Source organism: Chiloscyllium punctatum, chromosome 5 (assembly GCF_047496795.1).
Source record: "Chiloscyllium punctatum isolate Juve2018m chromosome 5, sChiPun1.3, whole genome shotgun sequence".
NCBI classification, from domain to species: domain Eukaryota; kingdom Metazoa; phylum Chordata; class Chondrichthyes; order Orectolobiformes; family Hemiscylliidae; genus Chiloscyllium; species Chiloscyllium punctatum.
Window position 1 is genome coordinate 59980157 of NC_092743.1, and position 24387 is coordinate 60004543.

General features: G+C 39.2%; 1 protein-coding gene across 3 annotated transcripts in view; it reads right to left on the bottom strand.

The window, feature by feature from the left end:
• Positions 1-24387, bottom strand: part of thoc1 (THO complex 1) — an 81233-nt gene that overhangs the window by 34480 nt on the left and 22366 nt on the right. For 2 of the 3 annotated variants that reach the window (XM_072570412.1, XM_072570414.1), the window contains exons 5-10: positions 23747-23865; positions 15094-15142; positions 12486-12581; positions 8434-8516; positions 8246-8328; positions 3916-4024 (exon numbers count right to left, since the gene is read on the bottom strand). In XM_072570412.1, coding sequence (XP_072426513.1) covers positions 3916-4024; positions 8246-8328; positions 8434-8516; positions 12486-12581; positions 15094-15142; positions 23747-23865 — 539 coding nt within the window. The remainder of the gene's footprint in view (positions 1-3915; positions 4025-8245; positions 8329-8433; positions 8517-12485; positions 12582-15093; positions 15143-23746; positions 23866-24387) is intronic. The other variant, XM_072570413.1, reaches the window with a different exon arrangement.

Genomic DNA, 24387 nt, shown 5'->3' on the forward strand with positions numbered 1-24387 from the left:
CACACTTGACGAATTGGGGACACGTTTCTAAAGCACAAACTTTTTAAATGTGTGTTGGCTGTAATGCAAATACATCGCCAACATTTAAAACACTGTTTCTAAAGCACGATCTTTTTATAACACAGGGTTGCACAAGATTGCAACTATAGCGTTACAGAAGAACTATCTGTATGTCTGGTCAAAGAGAGGTCACCCTTTAATTCTAAGGGTACATATCAGAATTCAGTATCGTGTGAGGTTCATGTAATTTTATCAGATGCCCAATTACTGAAATATTCCCAGCCTGGCTACTATATGTAGTAACATGAAGTGGGGAGATATTAAAACTTTTCGGTGGTTGTGTGGCTAGTTCACAACAGCAATACCATTGGTTGTTCATATACAGATCAACCATCAACATCAAACACAGCTGCTTTTCTATTAGGGCACTTGCCCCAAAAACTCTCAAACACAAATGTTATATACAACCAGCAGCAGCACCAAGTTGACCTGCAAGATTTCACCAGATTTTGTAGATAGCTACAAGAAAAATCAGCATGCTTATCGTAGCTGGTAAATGTGTGAAACCCAACTCTTGAAGGCATTGGCTGTTGAGGTTACTGTGGCAGCTGATTGTAAAAAGATAAAATCACATTAAGAAAAGACTCACTCAACTCATTCCTAGGATAAAAGGTCTATGTTACAATTCGTGAACTGGTTGGACCTGGACCTATTAAAAATTTAGAACAACGAGGAGTGATCTTATTGAAAATATCCTGAAGGCACATGACAATATAGATTCTGAGAGTGTCCTTCCTCTTGTAGCAACATTAAACACTAAGGAGCACAGCTTAAGTTTGAGAGATTTGACCCAGTGACAGTGAAGAATAGGTGATATATTTCTAAGCTAGGATAGTGAGTTGCTTGGAGACAAATATGCAGGTAGTGCTGTTCCAGCTGGTACTGTCGAAGAAGCCTTGGTGAATTTCTGCAGTGCATACAGAAGATGGTACACACTACTTTTATTGTATGGCACTGGAGAACAAAGTCAAGCTGCTTTGTTTTTTTTTAAATTCATTTGTGGATGTAGGCGTCACTGGCTTGCCATCCCTATTTGCCCTTGAGAAAGTGATAGTAAGCTGCCTTCTTGAACTGTTGTCGTCCACCTGCTGTGTGTTGACTCACAGTGCCATTAGGGAGGAATTCCAGGATTTTGACCCAGCAACAGTGAAAGAACTGCAACATATTTCAAAGTCAGGATGGCGAGTGGCTTAGAGGGAAAGTTGCAGGTGGTGGTGTTCCCATATATCTGCTGTCCTCATCCTTCTAGATAGAAGTAGTCATGGGTTTGGAAGATGCTGTCTGAGGATCCTTTGCGAATTTCTGCAGTGCATCTTGCAGATATTACACACTGCTGCTACTGAGCATCAATGCTGAAGGGAGTAGATGCTTGTGAATGTGGTGCCTATCAAGTGAGCTGCTTTGAGCTGGATGGTATCAAGCTTCTTGAGTTTTGTTGGGGTTGCACTCATCCTGGCAAGTGGAGAGGATTCCATCACACTCCTGACTTGTGCCTTGTTGATGGTGGACAGGCTTTGAAGAGTCAGGAGGCAAGTTACTCGCTGCAATATTCTTAGCTTCTGACCTGATCTTGTAGCTACAGTGTTTATGTGTTTATGTGTTGAGTCCAGTTGAGTTTCCGGTCCATGATAACACCCTGGATGTTGATAGTGGGAGATTCAGTGATGGTTACACCACTGAATGTCAAGGGGCAGTGGTTAGATTGTCTCTTATTGGTGATGGTCATAGCTGGCATTTGTGTGTTACAAAATCACTTGTCAATTGTCAGCCCAAGCCTGGATATTGTCTGGATCTTGTTGCACTTGAACATGGACTGCTTCAGTGTCCAAGGGTCATGAATAATGCTGAACACTGCGCAATCATCAGTGAACATCCCTAGTTCCGACCTTATGATGGAGGAAGGTCATTGATGAAACAGCTTAAGATGGTTGGGCCGAGGACTCTACCATGAGGAACTCCTGCAGAGATGTCCTGAAATTACTGACCGCCAACAGCCACAACTAACTCCCTACGTGTCAGGTATGACTCCAACCACCGGAGAGTTTGACCCCAATACATATTGATTCCAATATTGCCAGGGTTCCTTGATACCAAACTTGATTTTGATGTCTTGATGTCAAGGGCTGTCACTCTCACCTCACCTTTGGAAATCAGCTCTTTTGTGTATGTTTGAACCAAGGCTATAATGAGACCAATACCAATGAGTACAAAATCCAGATCTGGTCTCACCACTGCCCTGTATAACTGAGCATAATCTCCCAACTTCTGTATTCAAATCCCCTTGCAATATCCTATTAGTGTTCCTAATAACGCTCTGCATCTGAATACTATCATTTTGAGATTTATGCACAAGGATATACGAATGAGGACTTTTTCAGCTCGACAGTCCGATGGGTGATAGGTTAGGCACCACTGCTCTCTAGTAATAAATGATGCAAAATACTGGTTCAATTTGTCTGCCATTTTCTTACTTTTCACTAGCAATTTCCTAGACCCACTCTCTTCCTCTGTGACATCCTGGTCCACTACTTTGTCACTCCCAATATTCCTACTGCTGATTTCCATGCCAGCAGAAGATAGGCAAAAGGGAGGCAAAGGCATTGTGATGATGTCAATGGATTATTAATCCAGAGACGAAGCTTAATGATCTAGGGACAAGGGTTTAAATTTCATCACGGCAGCTAGTGGAATTTGAATTCAACAAAATAAAACTGAAGAAAAAGATGGCAAATTCAAATTCGTGTCAGTAACAGTCATGAAACTAAACATTAGTAAAAACCCAGCTGGTTCACTAATATCCTTTAGGAAAGGGAATCTATATTCCTTCCCTAATTGGCCTACATGATTCTAGATCTAAAGCAATGTGACTGATTATTAACTGCTTTCTGAAATTGCCTATCAAACATTTAGTTCGAAGTAACTAGGGGAAGGACAACAAAAGCTGGCATTGCCATTGATACCCGCATCCTATAGAAGAAATTTTAAAAGTGCACTTTTACCAACTCCAACTCACTCCTCAATGACCACAGACCCAAATGCTCCTTCCAGGTGATTTACAGATACTTATTTCATTGGTATATTTTATTACCTCAGTGTGGTTTGTTTAACATTAGGGAAACCAAAAACCAGTTTTGGTAGCTATTTTGCACAACACCACATCCAATCACTAAGAATGACCCAAAAGCCTCCAGCAGCCCATAATTTTAATTCTCCTCCTTTTACTCATGTTGACATCTCTAGCCTTGGCTTACTACAGAGCTTCAACGAAGCTCAAGAAACTGTACTTCATCATTCCATTCAACACTTCAAGCCTTCTGAACTTGACATCGAGTTCAACAGTTAAAAAACATAATCTTTACCCTGACCTTTAATTTCTTCCTTTACATTTCACATTGTTTTGTTTTCACTCATGGATTGCCATTCATCTTTGGGAAATTATTTTATTTCTTAGCCTGTCTCATTACTACTAACTTGTTCATTATCTAATGAGTGCTGTCTTGTGTAGTACCACAGACAGTCCCTTGCATTCTTTTCCTTACCCTCCCTCCATTTCACTTCCTTAATATTTCTAACATTCTCCAGTTCTATTGAAAGTTATCGACAGGAAACATTCACTCTGCACAGATTTTGTCAGACCTACTGAAGTTTGAAAAATTCCAAGATTCAGACACAGGTATTGCAAATACATTACATTCTCCAAAAATAACTTCTACAAATTGGCAGGGCCTCTCAGAATTATATCAATCTAACACCATCACCCGATGAGCAGAAGTTTTATTTTTACAGAACACAAGCAGAACAAAAAGAATACTTTTTAAGAGACAGGGCTACATCTTGTTCATGAACAGATTTTACCTTGAGAAATGTCTTCCAAGAAATTTTTTCATAACACTGCAGTGGATTTCTGAAAAAATCTTGAAGTGACCAAAACTTCCGGTATAAGTTATAATCAATTGGAACAGAGCTAGTTAAAACAAAAGTGTAAGTGTTAACACTCATTAAAGCAACAGCCTGAAACTATTAAACCAGAGTTCTCTAACTGGCAAAAGCAGAACAATATTTAGGATGCAAGCCCTGGGGAAGTAGTGAACAAAAATTTGGTCGCCTGGTTCAAATCTAACAACCAGTAGACAATTTGAAATATGATTGTAAAAAAATTTTAAAATACATATATCAACAAAGAATGAAACATCACAGCTTATAAAGGTAATATACAAGAAGACTAAACTGACTTTTACACATTAAAAATAATTTATGTAACCCTAAGAGAATCCTGGCTGCGGGATAGAGAGCCAGGTCATAGGCCTTATTGTGTAGCATTTACTTTCGCTGGAAGAGTCCAACATGACATTATTAGCCATTTTAGGCATGAAACAGCTTAGTCTAATCTTGCTGCCTATCGAGTTAAGATTTCCATAATAAAACTCCTGCTCCTTCTTGAAACTTAACAAAGAAACTGGTGACAAGAATGCAATAAAAAGTGCTTTAAAAAATGACTCCACTCCAAAGAAGAGGTGAACAATGCAGAAGTAGCTTGCCACATGCTCCATCCTGTGGAGGAATACTGTAACAAGTACTCTACACAAGGGAAATGTTTTGAGCCAGAGGTGTAAACTCGAAAAGGAGCATACAGCCTTAGGAATATCTTGTTTAAATGGAAAGAAGCAATATTGTACAAACATTTTCACAGTACAGAACAACCTCAATCATCCAAATGAGACAGGCGATGAGTATTTTGTTTGGATAACTGATTGATCAGACAACATTTTTACGGGACCTTGAGATCTTGTTTGCATAATTTGAAATTCAGATAAATGACATTCGGATAATAGAGACTGTCCTGTACACCGTGACACACAGGCTCTTCCCATTTGAAGAAACTATGACAGAAAGTTTGGCTCCAATGATGAAAATACAGACAGTTGGAACTCCTAAACAGAGACATTATTTAGTTCAAGCTAACAAAATAGAAGCAGATATACATGTCCTTGCATTTCTGACTATTATTACGGAGGGAAGATGTTTGGGGAGGATATTATTTTATGAACTGTATTATTTCTTATGAAGAAATAATAGGAGTTCTATAGAACTATTTTTCACAAAAAAACACTAGTGATTTCGGAATAGATTCCACAAATCCAACCAAGCTTTGATGTGGTGGTACCAGAGTTAGACTGGGGTAGATGAAGTCAGAAGTCACATGACACCAGGTTATAGTCTAACAGGTTTATTTTAAATGGCAAGCTTTCGAAGTGCTGTTCCTTCAGCAGGTGACTTCACCTGATGAAGGAACAGCATTTCGAAAGCTTGTCATTTCAAGTAAACCTGTTGGATTATGACCTGGTGTCATGTGACTTTTGACTTTGGCAACCAACCTCGACAGCGAAGTTATCTCCCAGTTTGCTGCAATTTTAAAGAAATTGTCAAAATTCTGTGTCTAAAATGATGCTATCAAAGAGACACTGGTGTGTGGTTTAAGATGTGAAGAATTCCAGAAGAGATTACTAACAGAAAGAAATATAGACTTAAAAAGAAGCACTGGATATATCAGTCTTGTTGGAACTAGCATCCAAGGGAACTCAACAGTTAAGCTCGAGTATGAGAGTTCACAAAATGGCAGCTAAGTGATGATCACCAGCGCACACTCAAAACTGCTGTCAGTGCAGTAAAACAAGTCATGCAGCAGTAAACTGCTAATATAAAGGAGTACATGCAGAATTTGCAGCACAGAAGGGCATACTGAAAGGGTGTGTTTGAGGAAGAAATATAAACAACATGCGGCAAAAATACAGAAATCAAAGAGATGGAAGAAAATCTTCATGGTACATAAAGGGCTTGAGAAAAGCCCAGACACTCAACCTAAAGAGGAGCTATTATTAAACACATTGGCTATTGCTGGTGACAGCAGTCAATACTGGGACACTCCCTTACTGGATGTCAAATTAGTATGAATGGCGGTGGACAGCAGAGTGACTGTTTCATTGATACCTGAAAAAGTATATCAGAAATATCTGAACCACATTGTGCTTCAAAACTGCACCAAGAACATATGCAAGCAAAGTGGTATCTTTAAAGGGGTCGTATCAGTTCGATTGTTCAGTTACATGGTCAGACTGAACATCTATCCATAAACATTACCAAAGGAAATTTTGCAACATAGTTGGAGAAAATCAAACTCAGTTCCGCTGAAGCAAACAGCTTGTCAGATTCTGAGAATCTGAGACCGATACATTGCAAAATTCTAAAGAAATATGCCATTGTTTTCCACAGGGATCTGGAAGGCATGGAAAAGATCTCAGTCAAATTGAAAATCAAGAATGAGAATCAAGCAAAATATTTCAAGGCTAAATCAGTGTCTTCTGCAATCAGACGAAGGTTAAGGCAAAATGAGAGATGCTGGTCAAGACAGGAGTCCTTGAATTCAAGATGAGTGTGACTGGGCCATGCGTAACATACCACTGATGAAGAAAGATGGATCAGTACACATCTGTGGTAATTTTAAAGTCAGTACTAATCTGGTACAAAGTGCTGAGCAGTATCTTCCACCTTGCAACCAAACGGGATCAATGTGGATTTCACCAGCTTCCTCATTTCCCTTCCCCCCCCCCCATTATCCTCGTCCCAAGCCTCCAACTCAGCACTGCCCTCTTGACATGTTCATCTTCCTTCTCACCGTCTGCTCCACTCTCCTCTCCAACCTATGCACCTTCATCTACCTATCATATTCCCAACTATTGACCCCCCCCAGCCCCAGCCCCCCCCACCCCAATTTATCTCAGCCCCCCAGCCCACAAGCCTCATTCCTGATGAAGAACTTATGCCCAAAACGTCGATTTTCCTGCTCCTTGAATGCTGCCTGACCTGCTATGCTTTTCCAGCACAACACTCGCGACTGCCAAGCAGTATCCTTTGCTTTTAAGCAATGACCTATTTGCTGGACAAGCTGAATGTCACGTTTTCAGTAAGGCTAACCTATCTCCAGATGCATGTAGATCCTGGGTCAAAAAAAACTTGATAATTGTTACACATTGGACAATTCAGATTCAAGTTGTTTTTTTTTAATCATTTTTGGATGAAACAGAGCTAAGAGTTGAAGGTGACTGTTGGATAGTAAGCAGCAGTTTTCTTTTCACAAAAAAGAACAAAATGGATTAATTTATAGACTCTTCAAAGAACACTCTAGATGTTTCGATTCTGGAGAGAAATGACACTCAAGTGCTGACAGAACACAGGAATCAACATCCTCCAGAGTGTATTACCTGGTTTTGCACATATGATTGTAAACATTATTTAGTTTGCGGGGACCTCGGACGTAAAAGAGGATGAATATTGCATATTTGTGAAAGTATAGTGGACTTTCACTTTAAGCATCTAATCATATTAACAATGATGACAAAATTGGCCAATTTGGAGGGGAAACTGCTGTCTACATGGTAAACACCTTCAGAATAAAGTTCCTGCTGTAAAAGGTCTTGGTCCTTCTTGGAACTTAACAAGTTTCAAAATAAAAGATACGCCATACAGAACTAAGAGGAGGAACTTTTCCAGCAGAGAGTGGTAGATTTTTGGAAATCTCTCCTTGAAAGCTGTGAAGGTCAGTTCTTCACTAAGTCCAAAGAAGGCATTGATATCTAAATACTAACGACAGTAACTGATCTGGAAAAGCCTGAGAATATGGTTTTGAGATAGATGATCAATCATGATCAACAATGGCACTGCAGGTTTGTAGGGTTGAATGGCCTACTCCAGTTCCTAACTGTTGACTTTACAGAATCACAAAACCGTGAGTGCAAAGAAGGTCTGCACTGCACTGCCTCCTTCCACTGATTCTTCAAATGAGCTTTATACCTTTGTGCTTTTCTTCTACTTTTGCCTTATGGGCCCATACATTTAATTTTAAATTTATTAATTTATAATTAAACGTGAAAATTAAAGACATCATTGCTGTTTAGTTGGAACTTAGCTGGGAGAAATGATTGGAAGAATATGCAGATGAATTATATGTCATAAGAATAGAAGAGGTAGGCACAGAGCACCAACAGCACCAGTTGAGCCAAACAGAAATTTTAGTGCAGCAACAGTCAATGTTCTCAACAACATTCATATAAATTAAGTTTAAATACACATGCATTGATTATGGCTAAGCATTTCTGAACTCCTTCAAGGTTAATGAAAAGATCTTCACCAAGTTGTAGTTGGCTCCTCGTCGCCTGTTTCTCCTTCTTCAACTTCCATTCCATCCTCTCTATCTTCAGTGTGCTGAAAATTCTCAAAATACATGAAAATTATTAATCATACAAAAACCAAAAATATTTAGTGGTATATAGCTCAATATGACTTTCACACTTGTAGTAAACTCCAATAAACACTCACCTTCAGCCCCAGTGTACTATCCTGTTCGTTAGTGTTGAACACAGTGACATTTTCCAGGTTAAACTGACTTTGCAAATTAAGCCCTGAGATAAAATAAACACATTACAGAATTACAGTTAATTAGATCCACACTTCTAAACCTGTGATCATTGCAGCAAATTCTATGGTATAGCTATAAAAATCTTTTTCTTTACATGTTGATCGTTGGAGATAAATCTGATAAAGTTCCCAGCCTGGAGAGTTTACTGAGCAGAGAGAATCGCACCATGTCTAGCCTTCATTCTCAGGTCAAAAGAACTTGGTATTGTTTCCTTTTACCATCCACACTTCTGATATCAAAACATCAAGGTTTATGCTGTTGGAGGAACTGCCATGAAGTCAGCAGCACCAAGAGCAGGCTAAAAGTACAAGAAGCAACACTATGGTCTAAGCAGAAGGATATCAAAATAAATAGGACTTAAATACAGGAACATGCTCAAGTTCAAACAAAGAATGAACCAGAGATGAGTGAGAGTGAAAATTCAAAGAGCTAAATCAAAAGTCAAAGAAATGGAAGGTTTTTTTTGAAAAAACAAATCACAAGGTAAAAGAAATAAGCAAGCTGAGTTCTTTGAAAGTTGCATCACAGTAGACAGGGTGGTTAAAAAGGTGTTTAGCATGCTTGCTTTCATTGTTCAGGCAACTGGGCATTGGAGTTGGGTTGTCACATTGAGGTTATACAGGATGTTAGAGAGGCCACTTTTGCAGTACTATGTACAGTTCTGGTCACCCTGCTATTGGAAGATTATTATTAAATTAGAGAGGTTTTAGGAAAGATTTGCCAGGATATTGCTGGGACTGGAGAGTTTGAGTGATAGGGAGAGACTGGATCAGCTGGAATTTTTTTCCCCCCCCCACTGGAGAGGTGGTTGAGGGGTGACCTTATACAGGTTTGTAAAATCATGAAGAGTATAGATAAGGTGAGCAGCAAAGGTCTTTGACCTAGGGTGGGGGAGTTCAAAACAAGGGGCTTTTTTTTTGCGGTGAGAGGAGAAAGATTAAAAAGGGACCTGAGGTGCAACTTTTTCACAGAGGGTGGTTCATACATAGAATGAACTGCCAGAGAAAGTGTAGATGCAAGTACAGTTACAACTTTTAAAACACATTTGAAAAGGAACATGAATAGGAAAGGTTTAGAGGGATACTGGCCAAATGCAGGCAAGTGGTACTAGGTTAGTTTGGAAAACTTGGTCAGCACAGATGAGTTAGCTGAAGGGTCTACTTTTGTGCTGTATGACTCTATGAGAAGAGAAATCAAAAATGTTTATATATGAAACATGATGAGCATGGGGAAGAGAAAGCAGGTAATAGGAATCCACGAACAAAAAAAAGCCTAAGACCACCCATAAAAAAATCAAACCAGATGCTTTAAAAACTGCTCACAGCTGACAACAGAGGAGATATGATAACCAGAGGCAAATTGGACCAACTTAACACAAAAGCAATCGCCACATGTATGTATATTTGGATGTATGTTTGTGTATGCTTTATATATATATTATATATATATATATGCACAGAGAGTAAGAAACATATTACGTAAATTTGGAGACTTTGACAGCTGACTTTGAGAATGAAGCAGTGAACTTATTTGAAAGAAGAGAGCAAGTTTAAGCTCCTGGAGTAGGAAGGTACACAGGTCAGAATATACTGCATAAGGCACCAAAAATCATTACTTCACTATAGTTTTTGAAGATAATTTTTGAAATGCACGCTCTACTGAAAAGTATTTCATAAGGAATGCAAAACAAATAAGAATGGATCCTCCAAGATTAACGTTCTTTATAAATTGGAGCAAATTTTATTAATTGAAACCAAATTATAAAAAAATCCTATCACTCTCAGCAGAAATCAACTGAATAAATTAGAGAAAGATGGCTACAAAATAAAAATAGGTAAATTATTATTTTCTCTTCGTTGAGTTTAAATTTTTAAACTCACGTCCTAAGTTAAAAGACTCATGCAGTTTGAGCGATTTAGAACATTGGTTCAACCTCAATCTGGATACTGTATCCTGTTCTGGGCATTGAACTTTATGAAGGCTTTTGAGACTGCACAGAAAATCACAGGAATGATTCCAGGGATAAGGAGTTTAGTCACATGGACAACCTGGAGAAACAGGGCTGTTCTCCTTGGAGAAATGATAATTAAACTGCAGATTTGATAATTGCAAAAAGTCTGGACAAAGTAGTCAAAGAGAAACTGCTCCTGTTGGCAGGATTGACAATTTATAACAAGCATTCATGTTCATTTTTAAAAGGAGCAACAACTACATGAGAAAATACTTTTATATCCATGAGTAGCTGGCCTTGGAAAGTGTTGCTTGAATGTGGCAGATTCAATCAATCCCTTTGAAACTGGACTGGAGTGATAAATGCGCAGAGCTATGAGGAAAACACCATGGAATGGGACTGAGTGAGTTGCTCTTCCGGAGAACCAAAAAGGATTTGAGGGGAAAATGGTCTCATCCTGTGCTGTAACTATTCTTTGCTTTCCATGATTAGATACCGATCCATTAGACAACCTGTAGATATTGCAGTACAGAAGTACTGCATTCATGACATCCCAATCTTCAGATGACAGATTAAAATGAAAGCCTGCCTGCCAAGATCCCACAGCATTTGCCCCTGGCCAATAATGCTCCTCTATTAATTACCCCATAAACATCTTTTGTTATTTATGGTACGTGGTTATGTACAACATGGCTGCCACATGTACATGCATAATAAGTAATTGTAATTCAAAAGGAATTAGTCTAAGAGCCTACATTGTTCTCTGGACATCAAACTGAGAGTATAAATTTAGGTTTCTTCAATGATACAACTGTGAACCTTCCATTCGACAGCTCGGCTCATGGCAGCCATTCTGTTTTATAATTAGTGGGACATTATACAAAGAGGAAACCTTGCTGCTTAGTTAACCATGAAGTGCACACATGGTTCCCTTTAAGGCTATAAAGTTAGTTGCTCAGGTTGCAGATGGGATAGCTTGCACATTCTCCTAGTGTCTGCATGGGTTTCCTCCAGGTGCTCCATTTTCCTCCCACAATCCAAGACACACAGGTTAGGTGAATGGCCTTGCTAAATTGCCCATAGTGTTCAGGGATGTGGGGGTTAGGTGCATTAGTCAGGGGTAAATATAGAATAATAGGGTAGGGGAAATGGGTCGGTGTGAACTTGTTGGGCCAAATGGCCTGTTTCCACATTATAAGGGTTCTATAGTTTGCACAGGCTGCTTGTGGGAAGGTTGAAGATGATGTAGATATTTTCTTTCTTATTTTCATTAAACAATCACAACCATCACTATTAAAAGGAACACTTGTTGCAATAAAAGACACAATGCGCATCACAAATGCGAGCAAGGGAAATAGATGCCATGCCAGGAGGAGAGACTGGAATGGGTGACAAGAAGTTTAACTGTAATAGTGCTTTTTGAGGAAATTTCAAATGGTGGCGAGCGATGAAGGGGAGGGACAAGAAAGGGGACAATATTGCGAAAGAGAGACAGATAGAGATTGGGGACAGAGTGGGGTAAAGGGCAAGGCCAGGCAGTGAGTGGGGGCGAGAGAAAAAGGGAACAGTGAGACAGTGAGGAATGGAGTTCAAAACATGACAGCTCACACTTCCTGGCTGACTGTGAGAATTCTTTAATATGATTGGGTACTTGATCTTTTTGAAGGCACCATTGTTACAAGAAGTTGGAGATCCTTCCTAGCTGGATTCAGAATGAAATTAATGACGGAAAATGTGAAAACTGCTCCACTGAGATTGCAGGCTTTTTTTTTTGAGGTCAGCATTGAGTGTCCTCTCTTCACCACCAATCAGAAAACCTTGGTCCTGGTCATAGTTTTGTTGAGAGACATGTAATGAGAAGCAACTCCAGGCTTCTTTTATGGAACTCTAGGTGGTGTATAGATAGACGGCCAACACATGAAGAAACTCTACCCAACAGTCGCCACATCAAAAGTGCATGAGTAGCAATGGAATTTCCTTGAAATTATTTTAATTTCTTACCTGATTTTTCTGATAAAGGAAACAATCTGGCCAAGAATAACTGAATTCTTCCACAGAAAACAGTGTTTTGTGATTTGGAAAGTCTTCGCAGCAAATCTGCAAAATTATTTAGATTTAGTGAAAAACATAAAAAAGGCATGACAACAGAAAAACACAGTTGGAACTCTAGCATGTAATATTATGAAATAGAGATGAAGCCATGCACTCACGACTCCATTATGTGACTTGTCATTATGACAGCAAAAGGCATCAAGTGAAAAGACAGCAGTTACAAAGATGGTCTTGAAAATCCTGCAACTGGTAGAAGTTCAGAATCTCCAGAAAGTTGGGGTGGGGATTTAATTCTGTGTATGAATCAATGTCACAAGTTTGTTTAACATTCATCATTTAATAATAGTTGAGAGAGTTCGCAACTATTCTAGCTACCAATAACAGGAAATATCATGTTGGAGTAGCAGAAGTCAAGGGACACAATTAAGGTAGGAAAGGTATCAGCAATGTGCATTTAACCCATGCTTCTACTACCAATCTGCATCTGATGAGTATGGACCAATTTAATTATACCTGCATCAGAATAGATTGTGACAATTTCTAGTTGCCAAAGCATTACATTTGAAAAAGGGGAGTTCAAATAACACAAATACAATTAACCTAATGTTCCTGACTCTAAAATACTATAATAGAGTAGCATGTTGTAAATAGGGCACAAAGAATGCATAAAATTATACATTTCAATTGTGCCATATTGAGGTCAAAATAATTTGGAGGCGGCCACATCAATAGTCAGAGGCCAGAGAAGAGAATATTGGAAAAAGTAAGCTAGTAGAAGTAAATATGGAAGCACTGAATAGGGTGCAGAGAAGACTTGCAAACATGACACCACAAATCAGCGAGTATATCTATTGACTACAGACTGGTAAGTTGGATCACTTTTGTTTTGAAAAAAGGCTGAAGTACAAAAGTATGAAAAATTACAAAGCTTTTGACAATGTGAGTAGAGAAGAAAATTACCTCTTTTTACAAAAAGCATAACTAGAGGATATGAATATCAAACATTCACCAAGAAATAAGAAATTCAGAAGTATAATGTGGCACTGGAAACATTGGACATTCATTTAAGACGAAGCTCAACAAGTATGAGAGAGGGGGAATAGTTCACTCAGAGGAGAGAAAATGGGGAGAGGCTTGAGTGAAGTATAAACAGGACATAGACTTGTCGGTTGTTTCTGTGTTATATATGGCATATAAATGCCAATACTGTGCTTAATGAATTGTGGTTTTCCATGGCTAAAGAAATCTGAAATTCATGCTTAGGTTCTGCAGCTAAGTTTCACCCAACCGATAATGCTTCTGTGTACTATACCCTTATGTATACCAATGCAGCCAATCAATTACGGAAAAAGACAGGCTTGAAAGCATTTTTTGGATGGCTGGTTATAAGATTAAAAATGATCCTTAAGGCAATTCTGGTACACACTTGAGACTGCAGAAATATAACACATGAAATTAAAATAATCCGCGGTTTTAAAGAACTATGTAGTTTTACCCATTATGTTGAGGAATAGGTAAATGAAACCATCTCAGACTGCTGGTGTAGTGCATACACGATGCAATAAATAAACAAAATGTATGTTCCCTAATGAAAACCCTCCTTGGGCATGGTAGTTAAGTGGGGTCTCATGACAACTGAGATCGTTACATAATGGTGTTGGAGACTTGGAAAACAGCACAAGAAAATAGAGATTTATATTTTACAGGGATAAGTTATTTTAAAAGCTCAAACCACTGATTTTGCAAAATCCACAGTTAACCCAAAACCACTTTAAATCAAGTCCTAGAATTAATTTACTTATTACAGTAGAGATTTACACATTCAAGTACTTATGAATCCACAATTTTGAGGAAAATATTTCCTCACATCTACAGTGTCCAAAGGGATAAAAAAAAAACAAAATTTGAGATATTTATAATTTTAAATAGGGTTAAAGTTGTGAAAATATTTCATTTTAATTTTGTGAAGTCTCCTGCTTCTTAGTTTAAATACATTTGATTCATGGTTTACTGAGATATAGAATTATTCAGTCTCACTTAGTTAAATTCAGAGCTGTGGAGAATGTAATAGACTTCCACTATTCGAATGAATTTACAACAGGATAAATGATAAGGCAGAAGTCATTACTTGTGTTTGGCACGAGAAAATCTATGTGGATAGCCCACTAATTGTAATAAGCTGTCACTGCATCTTCAGTATTATCACTTCTATATGTTCTTGTAAAATAAATTATCTGTTAGTTTTAGTCTTAACACAACTGCCAGACAGTTTTAGTGACAGGCATCTCATTTACTGCCTTGTGCAAGGTATCATAGTTCAAGAATAAGCATTAGCTTTGAGGCACACTATCCCATTTACACATATTTAAAGGTAAAGGCTTGGTTGAAATGACTGCTACATTTAGAAAATTGCTTTTCTGCACAAGGACAAAGTATTTGTTTTAAGAAGTTCTTTCAACAATGCCTGAAGAGAAAACCAAGTAGATCTTATTTATACAAGTATTTAACTGTAAAATAGCAGAGTCAAGTTTAGAATAACTGATCAATAACCACTTACCATTGCACATTCTCAACAAGTAGTTTTTTCCAGCAGAGTAAAATGTTGCCTAAAAGCAAAACACAATTATTACCATGACTGCTTTACACAGATTTATCTTTGACTGTTGAAAGCGTGCTATTACCTGACTTTTCTGACCCCCAATCCAACTTATATTAGAAACTTACAGGTGTCATATTTTGAGGTCTATGCCTTTGTTGCCTTTCAACCAAACACAGGAAGATACTTAAAATGGTCCTAAAGCTATGCCACCTCATTTATCCTCTCTGGAAAAGTATCTGGCCTTCACTTGATGCCCCCCAAAAAATTGCTTTTGAACATGGAGAATATGAAAGACACAGGCTTCAACAAGTACCTTACTTCCACCATAAAATCAGAAACAGTGACATGCCCTGATGACCATGCATGTGATATGGTGATATGGTGTCTCAGTGGTTAACACTACTGCCTCACAGCAATGGGGACCTGGGTTCGATTCCAGCCTCGGGTAACTGTGTGGAGCTTATGTGTTCTCCCTGTGTCTGTGTGGGTTACTGCTGGGTGCTCTGGTTTCCTTCCTCCTATCATGTCCATAGATTTGATTTATTGTAGTCACATGCATCTAAGTACAGAGAAAAGTTTTTGGGTAGCACAGTGGTTAGCACTGCTGCCTCACAGCACCAGAGACCCGGGTTCAATTCCGACCTCGGGCAAATGTCTGTCTGTGTGTGTGGAGTTTGCACATTCTCCCCGTGTCTGCGTGGGTTTCCTCCAGGTGGTCCGGTTTCCTCCCACAGTCCAAAGATGTGCAGGTTAGGTGAATTGGTCATGCTAAATTGCCCATAGTGTTAGGTGGAGGGGTAAAATGTAGGGGAATGGGTCTGGGTGGGTTATTCTTCAGAGGAATGGTGTGGACTTGTTAGGCCGAAGGGCCTGTTTCCACACTGTAAGTAATCTAATCTAATCTAATGTTCAGTTTCACTTGCAACTTGCTACTTGCCAGACATGGACAAGATTCAAGTTTGGGCTAAAACATATGAAATAAGTTTTATATCAAACAGATGTTCAGTGATGAGCAACTCCAACAAAAAGTGACTCTGATTAACTTCACTTGAGATCACTGCACTCCCCAGAATCACTATTCACTACAAACTTAGCTGGACCTGCCACATAAGTAATTTGCCATAAATGCTATTGGCTGCGAATCTTATCAGATTGAATGGAGGGTTGGAGAGACAGTTAGAAGCAATGAGGAATTTGCAACAGCAATAGTATGTGATGGACGGCAGTTATAGGAAGGGGGCAAAGTCTCAGGTACAGTCACATAGATGGGTTAACTCCAGGAAAGGTTGGCAGCTAGTGCAGGAGTCTTTTGTGGATATACCCATTTCAGGTATGCTGTTTTGGAAAATGGGGGTCATGGATTCTCAGGGGAACGTAGCACGAACAGCCAAGTTTTTAATGTTGAGACTGGCTCTAATGCAACGAGGGGTACATCGGGTTCCAAGAGATCAACTGTGTTAGGGGATTCTCTAGTCCGAGGTACAGAGAGGCATTTCCGTGGCCAGCAGCGAAAAATCAGAACGGTGTGTTGTTTCCCTGGTGCCAGGATCAAGGATGTCTCAGAGACGGTGCAGAATGTTTTCATGGGGGCAAGAGGGGCCAGCAAGAGGTCATTGTCCACATTGGAACCAATGACATAGGAAGGGAAAAGGTTGAGTTTCTGAAGGGAGGTTACAGAGAATTAGGCAGAAATTTAAAAAGAAGGTCCTCGAGAGTAGTAATATCTAGATTACTCCCGGTGCTACGAGCTAGTGATTGCAGGAATAGAGGATAGAGCTGAAGAATGCATGGCTGAGGAGCTAGTGTATGGGAGAAGGATTCACATTTTTGGATCATTGGAATCTCTTTTGGAGTAGAAGTGACCTGTACAAGGAGGACAGATTGCATCTAAATTGGAAGGGGACTAATATACTGGCAGGGAGATTTGCTGGAGTTGCTCGGGAGGATTTAAACTAGTAAGGTGGGACGGTGGGACCCAGGGAGGTAGTGAGGAAAGCGATCAATCTGAGACTGGTACAGTTGAAAACAGAAGCAAGTTAAACAGTCATGGCAGGCAGGGACAAGATAGGACTAATAAAGTAAACGGCATTTATTTCAATGCAAGGGGCCTAACAGGGAAGGCAAATGAACTCAGGGCATGGTTAGGAACATTGGACTAAGATATCATAGCAATTACAGAAACATGGCTCAGAGATGAACAGGACTGGCAGTTTAATGTTGCAGGATACAAATGCTACAAGAAGGATAGAAAGGGAGGCAAGAGAGGAGGGGGAGTGGCATTTTTGATAAGGGATAGCATGACAGCTGTGCTGAGGGAGGATATTCCCGGAAATACATCCAGGGAAGTTAGTTGGGTGGAAATAAGAAATAAGAAAGGGATGATAACCTTGTTGGGATTGTATTATAGACCCCCCAATAGCCAGAGGGAAATGGAGAAATAAACTTTTAAGGACATCTCAGCTATCTGTAAGAATAATATGGTGGTTATGGTAGGGGATTTTAACTTTCCAAACATAAACTGGGACCGCCATAGTGTTGAGGGATTAGATGGAGAGGAATTTATTAAGTGGGTACAAGACAATTTTCTGATTCAGTATATGGATGTGCCTACTAGAGAAGGTGCAAAACTTGACCTACTCTTGGGAAATAAGGCAGGGCAGGTGACTGAGGTGTCAGTGGGAGAGCACTTTGGGGCCAGCGACCATAATTCCATTACACTTCAAATAGTGATGGAAAAGGATAGCCCAGATCTAAAAGTTGAAGTCCTAAAATGAAGAAAAGGCCAATTTTGACAGTATTAGGCAAGAACTTTCAAAAGCTGAGTGGGGGGCAGGTATGTGCAGGTAAAGGGATGGCTAGAAAATGGGAAGCCTTCAGAAATTAGCTAACAAGAATCCAGAGAAAGCATATTCCTGTTAGGGTGAAAGGAAAGGCTGGTAGGTTTAGGGAATGCTGGATGACTAAAGAAATTGAGAGTTTGGTCAAGAAAACGAAGGAAGCACATGTAAGGTACAGACAAGATAAATCGAGTGAATCCTTAGAAGAGTATAAAGGAAGTAGGAGTATACTTAAGAGGGGAATCAGGAGTGCAAAAAGAGGACATGAGATAGCTTGGGCAAATAGAATTAAGGTGAATCCAAAGAGTTTTTACAAATATATTAAGGACAAAAGGGTAACTAGGGCAAGGCGACCTTTGTGTGGAGCCACAGAAAATGGGGGAGATACTAAATGAGTAGTTTGCATCAGTATTTACTGTGGAAAAAGATATGGAAGATATAGAATATAGGGAAATAGATGGTGACATCTTGCAAAATGTCCATATTACACAGGAGGAAATGGTGGTTATCTTGAAACAGGTAAAGCTGGATAAATCCCCAGGTCCTGATCAGGTGTACTCTAGACCTCTGTAGGAAGCTAGAGAAGTGATTACTGGGACGCTTGCTGAGATATTTCTATCATCGATAGTCACAGGTGAGGTGCCGGAAGACTGGAGATTGGCTAATGTGGTGCCACTGTTTATGAAGGGTGGTAAGGACAAGCCAGGGAACTATAGGCCAGTGAGTCTGACGTCGGTGGTGGGCAAGTTGTTGGAGGGAATCCTGAGGGACAGGATGTACATGTATTTGGAAAGGCAAGGACTGATTAGGGATAGTCAACATGGCTTTGTGCGTGGGAAATCATGTCTCACAAACTTGATTGAGTTTTTTGAGGAAGTAACAAAGAGGATTGATGAGGGCAGAGCAGTAGATGCGATCTATATGGACTTCAGTAAGGCATGCGACAAGGTTCCCCATGGGAGACTGGTTAGCAAGGTTAGGTTTCATGGAATACAGGGAGAACTAGCCATTTGGATGCAGAACTGGCTCAAAGGCAGAAGACAGAGGGTGGTGGTGGAGGGTTGTTTTTCAGACTGGAGGCCTGTGACTAGTGGATCACCACAAAGATCAGTGCTGGGTCCTCTACTTTTTATCTTTTAAATAAATGATTTGGATGCGAGCATAAGAGGTACAGTTAATAAGTTTGCAGATGACACCAAAATTGGAGGTATAGTGGACAGCGAAGAGGGTTACCTCAGATTACAACAGGATCTTGACCAGATGGGCCAATGAGCTGAGAAGTGGCAGATGGAGTTTAATTCAGATAAATGTGAGGTGCTGCATTTTGGGAAAGCAAATCTTAGCAGGACATATACACTTAATGGTAAGGTCCTAAGGAGTATTGCTGAACAGAGAGACCTTGGGAGTGCAGGTTCATAGTTCCTTGAAAGTGGTGTCGCAGGTAGATAGGATAGTGAAGGCAGCATTTGGTATTCTTTCCTTTATTGGTCAAAGTATTGAGTACAGGAGTTGGGAGGTCATGTTACGGCTGTACAGGACATTAGTTAGGCCACTGTTGGAATATTGCATGCAATTCTGGTCTCCTTCCGATCGGAAAGATGTTGTGAAACTTGAAAGGGTTCAGAAAAGATTTACAAGGATGTTGCCAGGGTTGGAGGATTTGAGCTATAGGGAGAGGCTGAACAGGCTGGTGCTGTTTTCCCTGGAGCGTCGGAGGCTGAGGGGTGACCTTAAAGAGGTTTACAAAATCATGAGGGGCATGGATAGGGTAAATAGGCAAAAGTCTTTTCCCTGGGGTCGGGGAGTCCAGAACTTAGAGGGCATAGGTTTAGGGTGAGAGGGAAAAGATAAAAGACAGACCTAAGGGGCAACATTTTCACACAGAGGGTGGTACGTGTATGGTATGAGCTGCAAGAGGAAGTGTGGAGGCTGGTACAATTGGAACATTTTAAGAGGCATTTAGGTGGGTATATGAATAGGGAGGGCTTGGAGGGATATGGGCTAAGTGCTGACAGGTGGGACTAGATTGGGTTGGGATATCCAATTGGAATGGACGGGTTGGACCGAAGGGTCTGTTTCCATGCTGTGCATCTCTATGACTCTTAGTACTATGAAGTGGGCTGTAGCACTTAGGCACAGTTGACTCTTCAAGCTGACTCCACAATTTACTAAGATCGTGGCTGATCTGGTTGTCATCTCATCTTTACATTTCTGTCTGCACCCTCTAACACTTGGCTCCAAGATTACAAGAGCAGGGCACAGGCTGGACATTTTGTGCTAAATCACCTTGGGACTCCCCAGTGCCTATCAAAAAGCAAAATGGCAAAAAATCAGAAGTGTAATCAAATACTCTCTACAGGTCTGCATAAGTGCAGTTCCAACAACACTCAAATAGCTTGACATCACCCAGTCTACTGTTCCCATACCCACCACCTTAGTACACTCCTTCCACCACCAATGCAATGCGGCTACAGTGCATACCATCTACCAGATACATTGCAAGAACTTGTTAATGCTGCCTTGACAGCCTCTGTCACACCCGTGATCTTGAGCATGTGGAAGCACAGCGAAGCAGGTATAAAGGAACACAATCACTTGCATATTCCCATCCAACCATACACTATCCTAAATAAAATTTTGTTCCTGTCCATCCCTATGTCAAAATCCTAGGACTTCATCCCTAACAAAATTGCAGTCATACCTCTACTATACCAACTGAAGCACTTTAAGAAGGTATCTCATCACCAATTTCTCAATGGCAATTGGGAGGAAATAATACATGCTGACCTTGCCAACAATACATACATTCATCCCAGTAACACATGTTAAAACAATTAAATTTCCTTTTCATTTTACTACAGCGGTTTTGCTAATTATGATTGAAAACAGTTGTAGAAATTAAAGGTCGGCCAAGCACCAAAAAGGTATCTGGTGGGAAACCATTAAAAATATAACATGCCCAATGGTAATGTGAGACAATAACTGAATTCAAAAATTTATCAGCATTCGATTTTTCCATAATAATATAATGAAAATATTTTAAGTTCAAAATTAGTTACGTAAAACTTTTAGAAATAATATTTTGGGATAAAGCTCCCATCGCTTGGACAAGCGCAGATGAATTAGGTAAAACTACCTCAAATTTGTTAAAAGCAAATTACACTCAAACAAACTGATGAGTTTTTTTGATGAGAAGTGATCGATGAGGATCGTGTGTGTGATATGCTGAGTACAGGCATCCAAAAGGCATTTATTAAAGTGCCACATAGATAACGCCAGCAAAGTTGAAGCCCATGAAATAAATGAAAAGTGACAACATGCATACAAAGTTGCTGGGTCACATACTGTGAATGGTTGTTTTTCAGACTGGAGCAATGCAAAAAGCTTCAGCAAACTGCCTCTTCATTTCTTCAGCAATACTCAAGCATATACAACCAAGTGACTATTTGAAATATATTCATGACTCTGACTTGAATGTGTATGTTACAATTTCATAATTTTTACTGTCACAAAATTCAAAAGTATTGTACTGAAAGATAGTAACAGACTTCTGGAAGACACGAGCAAGCTGATAGAATGAATGCGCATGTGGTAAATTAAGTCTAATGCAAAAATGTGTGAAGTTATGGGTGTTGGGAAGAACAAAGAAGAGACATGCCACATATTAAAGGGCACAATTCTGTACTGGATGCAGGAATAGAGGGGTGTGGGATATGTGACTATAAAAATTGTTGAAGCTGGCAGGGCAAGTTTGGAAAGCAATAACAGCATGGAAGCCATGGAAAGCTGTTATGAAGCTATGTTTGGCCTCATCTGAAGTGCTGCTTCCAATTATGGACACATTCATTATGGAAGAGTGTCAAGGCAGAGAGGGAGCAGAATAGATTTACAAATTAGCTTTCGGGATGCCAGTTACATCAGTAGAATGGAAGAGTTGGGGTTGTCCTCAAAAAACATTGCAGAGGAGATTTGACAGAAGTGATCAAAATTATGAAGATTTAGACATCATATACAGAGAAATGTAGCCATTATGGAGAAGGGTCAATAGCAATGGGCTGCATTTTAAAGAGGCAAAAGAATCAGCTGCAACGTGTGAAAATCTTTTTTAATGTAGAAAGTGATTAGGATCTGGGAGCACTACTTGAGATTGCTGAAGAGATAAGTAAAATCAGGACTTTTAACATCAACCAAGTTAAACACATGAAGGATTACAGGGCTTCCAGTTCCACTATATCCTAGTCTTCAACAAGACGGGCCAGAATCAGCATGTTTTGTACATTTTTAATCCTTTTTTGGTATGGTCCCAACTTAGACTTTAATGATTCATTTGCTTCCAATGGATTTTAACCAATTTTACAGTTATTATTGTTTAACAAATGCAATATAACTAGATTGCTTTAAAAAACTGATGTTTTCTAAATTTTATATTTCTATTTAGAATGTTTGATTACAGAATATCTAATCGAATATAACATACTAAAGAAAGTCTCAATATAATATAAATCTTACAAATGATAAATGTTTGCCAATGATACACTGATACAGTAAGAAAATATACTTTCTAGTCACACATAAATTACCCAATTTCAGCAAGAATTGAAAGGCTAGTAGAATTTCATGTAGTACTAACTATGGTTAAAAGCAAAAAATATCCATTTGTTCCATATGGTAAAAAGTATACACATGGGTAGCAGAGAATTAAACTGAACTTTGAATCCAAAATTCTGCAACACTTATCATCTAGACACACATGCAAAGAAAGGCCAAATTGTTAATGTACCATGGAAATGTAACAAACATGAACTACAATTCTGTGAAGAAAATGAGGAGGCAGCGAGATGCCTGTAACATCTATTACTTTTAACTGCAGATTGTCTTGATTGATAATTAGACAGACTTCAGACCCTTATTACCAGGACTCTAAATTTTAACAACATTTCGTCCATCATATTTACAGATTATATTCCTATTGTTGAACAAGGGCTGATCACACATGATATAAAGTGCAAGTCCTTATTTGGAGGAAGAATAATAAGGTAATCCAAAAGGTGTCTTTGGAGTGAGTCTATAATGGAAAGACACTAGCTCTCAGATGAGCTAAGAATCATCAAGAACACGATACTACTGTTCAGGAAGATAAGCAAAAGGATAAAAATGAAGGATTTCGCTGTGCCATCAGCGAAAACTTTGGACAGCAACTGTCACAGAGTTGTGGACCCCAATCTTGGAGGATCCCAAGACCTGAAAGAAACTGTCTGGCCAGCATGAGCTTGAAATCTTGGGTATGAGGCTTTTTTTTACGTTGACTCTTCAGGGAGCATCATTAGAAAACTTACTGTGTGCGCACTTGGATTTTAGCCTTGTATGAATTGCATGCCTCCTGTTAACCTTTACCTAGCCAAATGGTGTGAATTGTATGTCTGTTTTAACTAAACAAATAAAGTTTGTGCTTATTTGATACAGATTTGACTCTTGCCTTCTTTGTGCCAAACTAATAACTATTGTCAAGGGCACTAACTGGGTAATACTGTCATTAACCAAGACACAACAGCAAACAATCTACTCTCGGGGCTCCACTGATCCAAAATTGAAAGAACTGCAGGGTGTTTTTCATTGGTGTTATTTGACTAGATTCCCAATGAACCAACAATTTTATTTTTAATCATTAAAAATGATCAATAAATTAATATCAGGAAATGTGAATAAAAATAAAGTGTCAAATTATTTCACCTGCATCTTTTGAGAATCTATTTTTCATCAAATGGCTTACTTACAGATTTCCAAGTTCCTACATTTTTCTCAACGAAAGTGAATATTCTGTCACACTGGTCAAGAGGAAGGCAATCGAGCACATCACCAAGCAGTAGAAAGGGTGTTGTTGCAGAACAGATACCTGCATAAGCACAAAATAAGCAATCAGGTTATTACAGCTTGTTTGTTTAATAAAGAATGCTATTGAACCCTAGTGCTCAATGTTCTTTCACTGATAGATTAAAACATTTGTTTTGGGTATCTTAACTTGGCTGAAGAGGAAAACAAAATTTTACAATTCTAAATACCAACACATCGAAGTCTGTACCAAAGGTTTCGTGATGGGGAGCAACTAAGATGAGAGATAGTTTATCATTGTTAACATCAACAATTCTTCTGATCAATGAATTAAAACACATTTTTGGTTATGTTTACCTACAAAACCAGTCATAGAGTTTTGTTAATAATTTCATATAATTAGTTAAGTTTCCATTAAATATTTCTAAATTATGAATATTAAAATGTGATAGACTAGGAAGTATTGGCATTCAGAGATCCTCAGAGTTATTGTACTGAAATCATAGAAAGCAGCAGGGTGACTCAGTGGTTATCACTGCTGCCTCACAGCGTCAGGGACTCGGGCTCGATTCCAGCCTCAGGCGAC